This window comes from Triticum aestivum, chromosome 5A, assembly GCF_018294505.1.
Source record: "Triticum aestivum cultivar Chinese Spring chromosome 5A, IWGSC CS RefSeq v2.1, whole genome shotgun sequence".
NCBI lineage: Eukaryota > Viridiplantae > Streptophyta > Magnoliopsida > Poales > Poaceae > Triticum > Triticum aestivum.
This window is the reverse complement of record NC_057806.1, coordinates 457151841-457165519: the sequence shown is the minus strand read 5'-3', so window position 1 is coordinate 457165519 and position 13679 is coordinate 457151841. Positions and strand designations below refer to the sequence as shown.

The 13679-nt window shown below is 40.8% G+C and overlaps 1 protein-coding gene across 4 annotated transcripts; it reads right to left on the bottom strand.

Moving 5' to 3' along the window:
• Positions 1 to 1664: 1664 nt before the first annotated feature.
• LOC123103980 (prostaglandin reductase-3) lies at positions 1665 to 13189 on the bottom strand. Of its 4 annotated transcripts, none has more exons than XR_006450051.1 (18): positions 12883 to 13189; positions 12531 to 12704; positions 11717 to 11898; positions 11118 to 11223; positions 10113 to 10189; positions 9450 to 9537; positions 8656 to 8845; positions 5830 to 5956; positions 5665 to 5745; positions 5126 to 5227; positions 4891 to 4986; positions 4671 to 4745; positions 4174 to 4293; positions 3594 to 3722; positions 2917 to 3131; positions 2564 to 2650; positions 2124 to 2210; positions 1665 to 2020 (listed from the first exon to the last, which is right to left on the bottom strand). XR_006450051.1 is itself a non-coding variant. In XM_044525689.1 (18 exons), the coding sequence occupies exons 1-18, from the start codon at positions 12935 to 12937 to the stop codon at positions 1970 to 1972; spliced, it is 1905 nt and encodes a 634-aa protein (XP_044381624.1). In that variant the 5' UTR covers positions 12938 to 13189; the 3' UTR covers positions 1665 to 1969. The 4 variants fall into 4 exon arrangements, 2 of the variants coding, with proteins under 2 accessions (XP_044381624.1, XP_044381625.1); XM_044525689.1 differs by having other exon boundaries at positions 3054 to 3131; XR_006450050.1 differs by having other exon boundaries at positions 1968 to 2020; positions 2352 to 2650; positions 3054 to 3131.
• Positions 13190 to 13679: the final 490 nt, after the last annotated feature.

Here is a 13679-nt window from a genome sequence, read left to right as displayed (position 1 = left end):
TCCAAAATTTTCAGATTGTTTTGAATTTTTCTAGTGTTTGTTTTAAATTTAGTATTCACCTGGATGCGCGTGGAACCATGTTCACCTGTGTATTTTCGAATCACTATAGCTTACATTACCGTATTGTACTTGCTCTGTGTATTTTCGAATCATTATAGCTTACACTACCATATTGTACTTGCTCTCAGACGATAAAAAAACATAGCATTTTGTGAACTGTACAAAAGAACATTTCGTTTTAAAACATCAGATGTCAGGGCTATGATGCCACGTGTATCTTTGTGTCCACATAGTCAGGAAATATTCCTAGTTTCCCAAGTATTTTATTAGCGAAACGTTTTACGTAGGTGCGCCGGCCGAAACGCTGGGCCGGTCGCACGCCACTCGCGAGGCGCCTCCTCCAATCGTTTTCTTCACCTGACGTCAAACGCTATCTTCTCCCTTCCCTTTCTTCTGAACTCCATCGAGCAGGCTCTCATGGCACCGCCACAAGCTAGTCCAAATACCACCTCCAGCCATTTGACTGAGACCACCGTGAGCTACTCCATGACCTCAAGCTACTTCGTCCACCTCCCGACCGCGTTTTTGCTACAACCGGCTCTATCTTTTGCTACAACCGGCTTCTTTTTTGCTACAAACCGAGGAGGGCGAGCATGGTGACCGCGCACAGCGACTTATTTTTTGCTACAACGGACTTCATTTATTGCTACGTCCGGCTCCATTTTTTGCTACAGCCGAGGCTGTTGAGCGTGGTGACCGCGGGCGACGAAGACGGGCGGCGCTGCTCCAAGCAACATTTGGTGAGGACGGACGTCGCGGATTTGTGCTACATGCTACAACCGACATTGAAAATTGCTACCACCAGCGTCCCGTCTAGCTACAACCACCATCGTGATTTGCTGCATCTTACAACGATGTTTTGATTTTTGCTACAAGCAGCATCATGCTTTGCTACAAACATACAGTGAAATGCTACAACCGGCAGCAGTACTGGTACAAGATGGAAGGACGAGCAACGAAGATGCTACAATGATGGATGAAAAATGGTACAACCAGCTACACAAATTGATACAAGCACTGTAGGATAGGGGCAGAAGCTGCAATGGTGCAAATAAGCACTATGCTGCGGCGATGGGCCGGCAGATGCTGCGACGACGAGCAGCTGTCCGGGGACAAGGACGGCGATGGTAGCTGTGAGGTCGCAAACGAAGTTTTTCATGCTGGAGCCGGTGAGGATTCATGGTACAAGCTCCATGGAGCGATTTTTTTTTTTTGAACGAGGGGGGGAGGGCGGCGGCCGACGGCGACGAGGGCAACCACCGGCGATGAGGGCGGCGGTCGGCGGCGACGAGGGCGACCACCGGTGATGAGAGCGGCGGTCGGGGGCGACGGTCGGCGCCAACATGGACGGCGGGCGAGCTGGAGGATCACGGGCTGCCTCAGGATGAACAGGCGCCATGGTTTCTTTGTTTCTATTTTATCTAGCGAAGCAGTTGCGGAAAGGTATCCAGCAGCTATTAATAAAAGCAAAACATACGGCTGCGGTGCGACCGGCCGAAATTTCGGCCGGCGCACCGGCGCCTATCACTCGCCATTTTATTACGCTCTACACGTGCTAAGCTATCATGCAGAAACATGCATGCCAAGTTGCCAACATTACACCATCGAACATAACACTTTATTCAAATAGAATATGATCGCCCGGACCAGTTAATGTAGCGGATCTCAACTTGATTGCTCTTTCATTTACTCACATCGTGCTACAAGTATATTGCTACGAACAAACATGCTCATATATAACAGCACTGTGGCGCTGAGAAATATAGTGGTATATGGTTCGCCAGATAGACATGAAAATAGTTGGAAGAACCTCAAGGCTTGTAACCTACACATTTATCGCAGATCACTCTGCATTTTCTGTAGGTATCATACTCTGAGATCTTGATATTGCAGCTCATATATGTGTAGACTATAGCTTAGCCAGGGTCTGACTGTATGCTGGATCCATGCAGACAACCACCTGAACAAGTCCCAAATTAAGAAGAAAAAAATGTAAGGTGAAATACAACTGCCAAGAAAGGCATTCCTGTAGTTATGGGTTTATATCATGGCAACGGCGGTACCTTGCCAACGCTCCTGCCAGAATGGAGATGTTCTACTGCGTCTGCCACAGAAGCAACACCTACGAACTTCTTGGGGTCAAGGGAAACCTGTTGCATGCCGTGAGCAGCAAAGTAAGTTAGAACGAGAGAAAAACAAGAGTAGTGAAAATGGAGGGGCAACAACTAATATTAATTCAGTTAACAGCTGGAAAGTACGAAGCATCAGCATTCTGGTTAAAAGTAGGCAACCTGGGAGACTGGAATGCTGCGTATGCACCTTTTTCATTGCTTAACATAGTATTACCGCGAAACGTATTTATTTATCAGGCTCTGCTTTGCGTGGCTTGCTGAGGTTTCTGCCCTGTTACCTAATGCAGGTCCTACTTGAATTATTCAATCGAGAGATATCTGTCTGGTTACTGACATTTGGCGGACTGCCATCACAGACAGAGAACACATACCTTTAACTTCCCAGACGCATGCAGATCGAAAAGCTTGTCAAGGTGTTTTTGCCACAGATCGGCATATTGAATCAGGAAAAATCCAGCCTGAGATCGTAAAGGAAATTAAGAGCTCATAGTTTTGAGTACACTACAGAAGAACTACATGTTGGATGCAGATTTCTATATGTATGACTCAATGTCTGCCCACATATAGTTTGTGACCACACATGTAATTTTGAGCAGGTGGGAGTGGTATAGTCACAGAAAGTTGAATGAGGTTGCTGCATCTGTTGCTGTGCTAACCAGAAAGGAACAAACGAACTCATGTTATCTTCGGATCAAATGTGTCCAGTGGAAAACAATATTTTTACCAGTGTTGTGGTTCGTTCAGCTTTAACTTCAGTAATATTGCACTTGCTTGATTTCCTCATGACCAAATTATTAAGCAGCAAATATATTGCAGTGCATGCAAACTGAGTAGTTCCAGTGTTCTACTGCATACACATACCACAGTTTGGCTCTTTCCAAGAATCTTCTCACACAATCCATAGTAATTCCGTGGCATCCATCCATCCTTTCCTTGATACTGAAAACATCAGTTACTCTTCTCAGTACACTTATATCAATACAGTACAAACAAACTGCAAGTTCCTATCAAAACTAAGTACAAGGAGAAAAAGGATAATTAACAACGATATATTAGGTATGTATCAACATAATCATAATAGATCAACACGTTCCCAACTGTTGATGCAGATGCATAATCGATTGATTTCAACATTCAGTTTGTTGCGGCACTTCAGCTACTTCACTGATGAGTTTATGCAAACCGCTACTCAACTGCTCATTTGTTATAAAATCTATGAAATATTCTCTTTGGTGAACAACAACAACAAAGCCTTTTAGTCCCAAACAAGTTTGGGTAGGCAAATATTCTCCTTGGTGAAGCATGGAACAAATGAAACATAACCTATTCCCTCTCTGAAGTTGGCATTCAGAGTGTTAAATAGGTAACTGCAGGTTCAGAGAATGTCAAAAATATACATACCTGAGAGATCATACCAATTACAATGAGGCGTCCACGGACAGCAAGTGCATTCAAACACAAGTCAAACATTTCAGCGCCTACAGATTCATAAACTATATCTGCACCTCTTGGAAACTCCTTTTTCAGAACCTGGAACGAAACACTCATTATTACCTAATTTTTTCAGTCAGGAAACAATTGCTAAAATTATCAAGAAGAATAAATAAAGGATTAGTGTAGTAAATTATAATTATGACCTAAAACATCGTATATTTGTTTACAGAGGGAGTAAGTTCAAACTAATCATTTCGGAGACACTACTATTATAGTAAACATTCTCCAGAGAGACATTAGATCATACATGTAATTCAAGCATTCCCAACACACATTCTGCATTATAAGTAGAGATAGGACACAGCCTCCCAATAGGAGGATATAATGAACTAGACAATATATTTTGAACATACTGTCAAAGTACAAAGATAAAAAAAGAAGATGCTACCAATATGAGCACAACACACAACCACACATGACAGCAAAATTGCATCATTTGCATGCAAAGCGGTAGAAGTATGAAAATTAAAACTGGAAGAAGGCATACATCTTTTATCTTTTCATGTTGGTAGTTGATGACTCGATCAACCCCTAATGAAGCCAGAAGTGCAGCTTTATTCCCGCCACCACATGTGGCAATAACCTTGTTGCCAGCTAGTTTAGCGAGCTAGTGAAGTGACGGAGAAAATATCAGAACATACAGACATGGATCAGGGTAACAAAACATATAGCACATAGAGCAAAAAAAAATCACAGATGATGACTTGCCCATGTCCTAGAAATATCGTATTCAATGCAAGAAAAGCACATGCAAGGGGCCAAAACATGCTCCAGTGGCAGTGCTAGCTAATCATGAAAGACAAACTATATGTTTTCCGAGTGTATGAAATAGTTATCTTGTGCAAGTTCTTAAAGGGAAATGTGGATAAAACATTACTATCCTGTTTTAACGCCTAGATAACTATGAAGTAGACGAGCAACTGAGTATTGCATCAAACAAAATAAAGTAACGATGGCATAAAATAAAAAATGCCATCAACTGACCTGAACAGCAAACTGTCCTGTCCCACCAGCAGCAGCTGTAACTAAAATAACTTGTCCGGATGTCATTTGACCTGACTAAAGGGTAACAGAAAACAACCCAGACCAGACCAGACCAGGAGGGAAGTTATATTCCAGAAGTGAACTTAAGTTCTGGTGATCAAATAAGAGCTAAAAACACAGATGGTGTATGACAAAAGTGGTAACTGCATAGCAAGATAACCTTTTCAAGAGAAATTGAAGCAGTCAATCCTGATGTTAGCATAGCAACTACTTCGGGGTCTGGTCTTGGCACCAGAAGAAGATGTTTGGCTGGAACCTTTTAGCAGGAAATTTTGAAGACAGAGGTAAGTATATGGAAAAGTAAAAATTCAAAAGGTCAGAAATGATTTCATTCAAAAGAGGGCGCAGATTAGGTGGTAATTTCTTCTGCAACAAAAATACATAGACTGCAGTACCACTGTAAATTCGGCATAGCCCCCAAAGGTCATAAGGGCCACAGCAGTGCCAACTTTGATATGTCTCACCGAATCTCCAACAGAAGCAACAATTCCCACAGCCTGCGTATATTGGTTTTTATAGATAAGATACATTAAATTCTCCTGTAAGAATGTAAGAACTAATGCAGCAACACCATATCAAATCGTTAGAGGTGCAAGCTGGTTTGATGGAGGCATGTCGCATAGGCATGCCAATGTTCTCGGTTTACTCTACACCAAGAGTAACTGTTTCCCACCTAGCCGATCAAGAGTGAGCACGTTATCCTTGCCCTTCGGGGTCAGCCATAGTTTGTGCCATCATGTAGTTGGATGTCATACCAACAGGCTGACAACTCGGCTGTCTTAGAAAGTTCTTTTCATGCCGGCACAATTAAACAATCAGAGTCATTACAGCACTCAGGGGAAATGACAAGAATGGTGTACTTTTTTTCACAGAACATCTTCCTACATTGAAAATGCTTTTAAGTTCAAAATGGACATATGGGACCATCAGTTACCTCGAAACCAGCATCAAATGGAAGGTGTGCAGAAGCTTCTTTAGCATTACCACTGAAATAACGGCCAGAAGTGAAGTTCACCTGAAACAAATCACTAACATTTCTGACAGTTCGGAAATAGTAAATCAAAATAGAAGCAATTGAAACATATATGAAAGGACTTACGTCACTAGCATTTACACCAGCGTATATTATTTTAACAAGAGCACTATGTGGTTCCATGGGCAATCTCAGCCGCACACGATCAATTCTTGTAGCATTGCGGAAATTATGGCTGAGCGTGTGAACCGTTCTACAGAACCATCATGAAAAGACAGACACTATTAGTAGCAGACACAATTTTCAATATCCATACAAACATTCTACCATGGTAAGAACTGACAGGGCTGTGCTTTGACGAAGTTAACCTACCATCTATAAGATAACTTTCAGACCAATGAAACCCCCCCCCCCCCCAACACACACACAAAAGCGGTGGTGGATTAAGAACATTGTGTTTGGAGAGGTACTAGTGTTGTGCTCTAGTCTGAACCTTCGTGAAGAAATCCACCAACCGAAGTTCAGAAGGCAAATGTTGAAGTGCAATCAATTAATCCTGCACACAAGACCACATGAAGCGCATTGCCCACCTTTCTTCATTAACTTGCGCTTTTGGGTGAAGACCAGTACATGCAACTTTACATGACATCAGATCTGGATTTTTTTTTCCCCGCACGCACAACTCGTGCTCTCCTCTCATCCAGATTGGTTTCAGTTTCTTTTCTTTTCCCCTGATCAATTTCTTCGAAACCGGGTCTTGAACTGAAGACTCTTGGCTCTACCATGTGAGAAAATATGCAACTTGTATTTCTACGAGGCCATAAGCTAAGTTTATGCACGTAAATGTGTGGTAAATATACAGAACCCCCCTTCTAAAATGGGCACATTAAACAGCTAAATGTAAAGTATTATACAACTAACAATTTGGAGCTGTAGGAGGCGATGCATAATAAAGATTTAAGAAATTGGCATGCATATCATGTCCAAGAAATGGACTCGCATATTCTCTACTACAGATGTTAAAGTATGTTAACTGGCCAAGATTTTTTAAAGATGCAAAATGGCTGATAAATTATTCAGTAAAGGGACAGCAAATCTTTTTTTTAGCAGGAACAGTAGGGAGAGACGGCGCATCTGATAAAATGAAATATCCTGAATTTTTTGGGAGTTCAATTTTTTCTAAAACAAAAAAGCTAAGGGTGTTGCAACATAATCTTATATTATATTGTATTTATTTTTGGAGTTGCTCAAATCAATATCAAGTCGTTTGGAGGAAAATAATTTCCATAATATCCTGAGTCGATTTAGTATTTTATTTGAGTTCATCTTGTCTATCTTTTTTCACGGAATTTTTACAAAGTCATTTGTTTTTTTCCTCTACTGTTATTTCCAGTGCAGTAAAAAAATATTCTAAAAGTTAATATTATATTGATTCTCTCTCTCATTGGTCTTGGACACGTATGTACCAAAGCGTCTCTCTATTCTCTTGTTTTTTTCTCTTTCTTCCTTTCCCTTTCTACTCTGGACAGCCAGTGCAGCAATTAGGCCCATTCCAGCGAGGTGCAGCAGCCGCACAGCCCACTCGGCCAGCTGATCGAGCGAAGCGTCTTCCACCTCCCGCACGCACTTACATAACAGAAACGTCCATGGCTGCCGCCTCATCTACTCCTTGCGCCATCACTTCTAGGCCTCTTTACTCCTTGCCATCAACACAACACAAAAATTATGCCCCATCCAACACAAATTCATTCAAACTAATTGTTCCACGCATAATGGTCTTAATCCCAGGCAAAAAACTGATTCATCGAATGCCAGCCGTTGGCATTCATCACTTGATCTCCCTCTCCCGGCCATTATTTTCCAAACCACTCACATCACTATGTTCGTCTGGACCTCCTCTATAAAAACCAACGAACATAGTGACACGAGTGGTTCGAAGAATGATGGCCGGGAGAGGGAGATCAAGTGATGAATGCCAACGGCTGGCATTCGGTGCGTCAGTTTCTTGCGTGGGATTAAGACCATGCGTGGAACAATTAGTCTGCATGAATTCGTGGTTGGATGGGGCATAATTTTTTTGTGTTAATGATAAGGAGTAAAGAGGCCTAGAAGTGATGGGGCAACAAGTAGATGAGGCGGCAGCCATGGATGTTTTTGTTATGTACGTACGTGCGTGCGGGAGGTGGAGGACGCTTCGCTCGATCAGCTGGCCAGGTGGACTGTGCGGCTGCTGCACCTGGCTGGAATGGGCCTTGGGCCTAATTGCTGCGCTGGCTGTCCGGAATAGAAAGGCAAAGGAAGAAAGAGAAAAAAAAACAAGAGAATAGAGAGATGCTTTAGCACATACGCGAATGAGATAGACCGACAACAAGCAAGGTAAGGAACGTGTTGGGTCCAAGAACCAATGAGAGAGAGAAAATTAATATAATATAATATTGATTTTTATAATAAACTTTGACTACAATGGAAATAACAGTAGAGGAAAAAATCAAATGACTTTGGAAAAAATCCGTGAAAGAAAGATAGACAAGATGAACTCAAATAAAATACTACGAATGACTAAATCGACTAAGGATATTATGGAAATTATTTCCTCCTGTCATATGCTAAATTAATTTCAAGCGACTTGGTATTATTGAGCAACTCCAAAAACAAATACAACATAATGTAAGATTATGTTTCAACATCCTTAGCTTTAAAAAAAATTGAACTCCCAAAAAAAGTCAGGACGTTCATAAAATCATACCCATCAATGCATAGCTGCAGTTTTGCAAAAAAAGTGCAAACAAAAGTTTGCTCACTGTCTGCTTAAGGGATCAGAGTAGTGACTTTAAGCATTTTAGGTATGGATAAAAGAACAAATAGAGTAATACTGACACGTTGCTGTTTCTTTGTGAGGATATTTGACAAGTCCTTAGAGAAATATGGATAGAACATAGCAGGATTACTTACATCTTCTCGAAGAATTCAGGTGTCTGGATGCTGGGGAATCTATTCTTTGTTACTGTCATTTTTGACTTTGTGGCATACACCAAATACTTCTTTTCTTCCTCTGATGTTGGCCAGTACACCATGCCTCTCCTTTTAGATATCCAAAGGCAGGCACCAGCCTTGCTCTCATCTTCTATAAGCTCAAATGCACCTAATCCAAACAGAAGACATCATATCCCTTCAGATAACATGGAGAAAAAAGTTAGAGCATCATAGGCAAAAGATATAGACCTATATATAAGTAGGTCCATAGATATCAAAATAGTTTAGTAGGTCTCTAAGCTTGCACAGTGCTACTTCAGGCAGGAACTTGAGGACTGCACTTGTAGAAAGGTAGTGAAGGCAGGAGAGCAGTACCTAGTACCGACCTGGCACATAGGGCTGGCATAGCCAAGGGACTGATTATAATAAAAGATAAAACATATGTAATTTAACAACTCAATGCTTTGAGTTAAACCTATTTGGCATTCAATTAAACCTGCATTTTTTTAGTTCAGGAACACAAGCAATATACTTTACAAGTCTAGGAACACGTCAGTTATTTCCAAACTTAGTTAATAGTTTGTAATAATGGATGCACATGTTTCACACGGAAAAACAACACAACCATCCATGTTCATTTTCATGATTTCATCATCAATTAAAACACCCAGTCTCAACTTATCTAAGGCTAACTGTAACCTGTAATCCTGAGACACCAGATGTAGGCAAAAATATATTTTTTGATTAACTGAACTATGTGAGAAACACAGTACCATTAATAACATCCTCCATCTTCAAAAACCCACCAAGCGCATCTACTAATACGCGGTTTACTTGTTCTCCCATATTTGTTTGGACAAACTGCATACACCAGTCCAATATATTTGTTAGAATAAAATAATAAGCTACTATGTTTACGATAAATATAAAGTTATCATGACTTGCAGCATCTAAAATATGCTCCATCTGTCATCAACTACGAAATGTGGATATCAACTCACTAACATCAGCTAGTTTTCGCAGATGGAACAGTGAATAAAATTGGTCCACACAGTCATGCTGTTTGCTTTTAAAAAACTGAACTATGTACCATTCAAATTTAACTCGGCTAAAGAACGAAAATTGTACAAGGTTCTAATTGTGCATGGGTCATTCGAAAAGAGCCCTGGTCAGGGCCATAAAATGGCTCTGGCCGACGACCTTACAGTGAGCAGTCACACTGGCTATTCAATCTAAGTTTTCCCATCCGCACAAATTTATGCAATGGAAAATACAATGCACTGCACAGTACCACTCTCGGTCAAAAATATGCTCACAACTGTAGCACAGAAAAATAGGCAAGGTCTGAATGTAAGTACAATAGTGCGAGTCAATAAGTGAGTATGTCACAGATACAATGCTAAGTATTTCTCTTGCCTCATGCAAATTATTAATACCTCAGGGCAGATCACATTGACACGAATGCCGTGCCGTTTTAATGGAGCAAGTGATCTTGTAAACATAATCACACCACCTGCAGATGAAGTTTGAGGTCATATTGTGCATAAAATAGATCATACATTATATAGAAGGAACACATAATTAGTTTGTAGTAATAGTGCAGCTGATGTCAACACGGAGCACTTTACATAGCCAACATGAACTTATGTACAAGTTTTGACTGTTAATAAATGATATGTCTAACTTACTGCAAAAGCAATTTCAGTCTGCCTAGTGCCTACAACACATACACCTTTTTTTAACCAATTAGCAATCTCTGAAAGAAAACACATATTAAAGCAGCTAATTTAAAATTGAAAAAGGGAATGCTACATTTTAACACAGAAGCAAACGAGTACATCAACTCTCTGCAGTCCACTTTATAGTGTAGATATCCATGTTCATACATGCATATTAAGATGGCTGAAAAGATTATCGACTTCTACATCGTATATATACATAGTTCACCAGTTTTTTTAGCAGATTAACAGGGGCTCTGCAAAGCTGATTTAGTAGAGCGTTGTGGAAGATAAAAGTAAAATAGCCCATCCCCAATGAAGTTTATTTCTTTCGGGAGGTCATTTCTGATGAAGATTCTAAGGATATCATTGATCATTACTTACTCGTTAACTTGGTTCAAGAAAGGAAGGCACAAAACTAAGATACACATACAGCAAAAAAAAAAGTAAGTTCAAACAATTGCACTAAAGAGCAAGATCGATTTTACAAGGATGACCTGATACCGGAGTTTATAGCATGTTTATTTTAGTACGACATGATGACTTATAATCACCTTGATTACTATTTTTTAGGAGTGTATACCTTCTGTCACTACAATACCAGCCTACGTTTACCTTCACTAAATTTCAAAAAGAGAGTCAACACACCACATCACAGCTTACACATTACAAACAAAGTCACCATTTTAAGTACATTTCTTAATACAACGAAGAGAGATCAACCTTTTGTCCCACTATATATGGGTTCATAGTGCATAGGGTATAAGCCAGCAACTGAACCAATATTTATTATGGCACCAGGCTTCTTCTGTGCACGCATCATTTGAGTCTGCAGCGAACAAATCCAACCATAAGTAGTGTACATGTGCAATTTACAGGGAGTGATATTTCTCTTGCTCTTTGAACCATAAGTAGTTTGCAAATAACCATTCGTGCAATTGATATTTCTTTTCAAATATTGCACTAATAAAGAATTCAAACTCCATGAATAATGCAAGCCTGATTGTTTAATCTTCATTGGTTCAAAGTTATATCTTGTCTCTTGCTCTCAAGGAAACCCGACATGCAATATGATGACAAAAAAGGTATTATGCCTTCCATCCTCCGGTAATGAAAACATGGGAGGTAAATCCAACACTTTCTTTTCTCCTAAACAACCGCATCAACAGAAATTGTAGCCCATACACATCTCCATAATGCTCTACCTAAGTTAATAGATGGCGGACAGTACCAGCACTCTGTTACTACAGATAGTTTGAGTTAATAAATAGTACTAAATTAACTTGAAAAATTTACTCAAAAATTGTCAGCAGTGGACTTACTGCAATGCGAGTACCATCAATAACAGCAACAAGGTTCACATTTACAGCACGCCTCCATGTCTTGGTTCCATTGGATGTATCATCATAAACTAAGGATTTGTTGACAAATCCAGCACAGTTGATGCAGACATCTAATCCACCATACAAGTTTACATGTTTCCCAAAAGCAGCAGCAAGAGCATCTAGACATAAAATCAGTGTGACCATAAGATCATGGCAACATAGAGGGCAAGGAAAATTACACTTTCAGTCAATCGTCAAAACCATAAGGCAAGTAATCTGTTTCAAAACATAAGGCGAGTGATAGAATGCCCATGAAAGAATAAATCCACCATAACAAAATGACCTGTTGGAAAGCAAATTGAGGTTTCATGAGAGCACAAGAAAGCAATATCTATATTTAAAAAATTATGTGATGCCAAATTTATTCAGGAACAAATGTATGCAAAAAAAAAAATGTGATGCTTGAAACAAATCTTATGTTTGTAACATTGTGTCAATGAAGTAATGAGCTATACTTCCTTTGACGCTTGAACAAATTATCGAATGACATTAATTACGCTCTACCAGTGTAATGCCATTTGACGCTTGAACAAATTATTGGATGGCATTAATTATGATCTACCAGTGTAATGTCATTAATGACTTCAGTTGTGATGTTATGTTAACTGTTGCCTCCAATTTCTAGCAAACTGCGTTGGGCAAAAGCCAGCCTGAACCCTTTTTCATTACAGCAACATAGCCAAGCTATAAGTTTGGATCAAAAGTTATGTTGTAGCAGGCCAATTAATTGCTGCTACCTGCTTCCACTTACCTGCATCAGTAACATCACACTTGATGAACATAGCAGATGGAACTTTAGAATCTCCATGAATCTGGCTGCTTCCCTTTTGAACAAATGACGCAACTTGTCCTCCGTGTTCTTCAGAGAAATCGACGACAGTCACAAATAGACCCTTGTGCGCAAGAGCAATGCAAAGCGCTTTCCCTTGAAGAACAAACAAGGACAGTTAGACCGTACAATATATCTAGCGAAATCTCTTGTTCCACTACACCAAATCAATTTAATTGTGACTTTTGAGGCATGTAATAGGCAAGGGTGTGAAGCCCAATCCGGCCACAGAGAACGGAACGCGACTGGCATTGGCAAGGAGGTGTGTCCTTACCAATGCCGGAGCCGCCGCCGGTGACGAGGGCCGACATGCCGGGCTCCAGCTTCATCGCGGCGGCGCAGCGGAGAGGCCGACGAGGTCCTGTCTGGGAATAGCGGCGGAGAAGGCGAGGAAGGCACGGAGTGGGGCGAGGGTGGGGGACCGGGGAGGTACTAGAGTAGGGGACCGCCCGGCCGGCGGAGCTGCCGAGACGGGGACAGGCGGCGAGAACGAGGCGCCGCGGCGGCGCGGGCGGCGGCCCCTCGCTCTCGTTAATCTCGCCATGCCTCGCTCCGCTTCTCTTGTCCGTTTGGTTTGTTCCGTCCGCGAGACGGTTCGCCTATGTATCCGTTTCCTTTTTTGTTAAGGGGATGTATCGGTTTCCTGGTCTGGGCTGCCTACAACCTGGGCTGATTTTTCGTAGGGCCTGGGCCGGCAATATCTTTATAGGCTTACTCTAGGAAAAAGTCCAAAATAAACCAAGTTGTAGACGAAAGCTAAATCAAACACTAAACTTTGAATTCCGGAAATTGGCACTCTAAACTTATAATTCCAGTCTATTTTCGACCCTAGACCTGTTTGGCACACCGGGAATACAACAATCCCGGCCGGGATAACCAGCTACTCTCACGGACAAGAATTTGGGCCGACCCACTATAACACAAAAAGAATTCATGAAGTTTAAAAAATGTTCACACATTTCTAAAATTGTTCAGAAGTTAAAATATGTTCATGTTTTATATGTTCGGCACGAATTAAATTCATTTTGTGTTTTTAAAAACATATTTGTAATTCTGAAATTCTATTCGCAT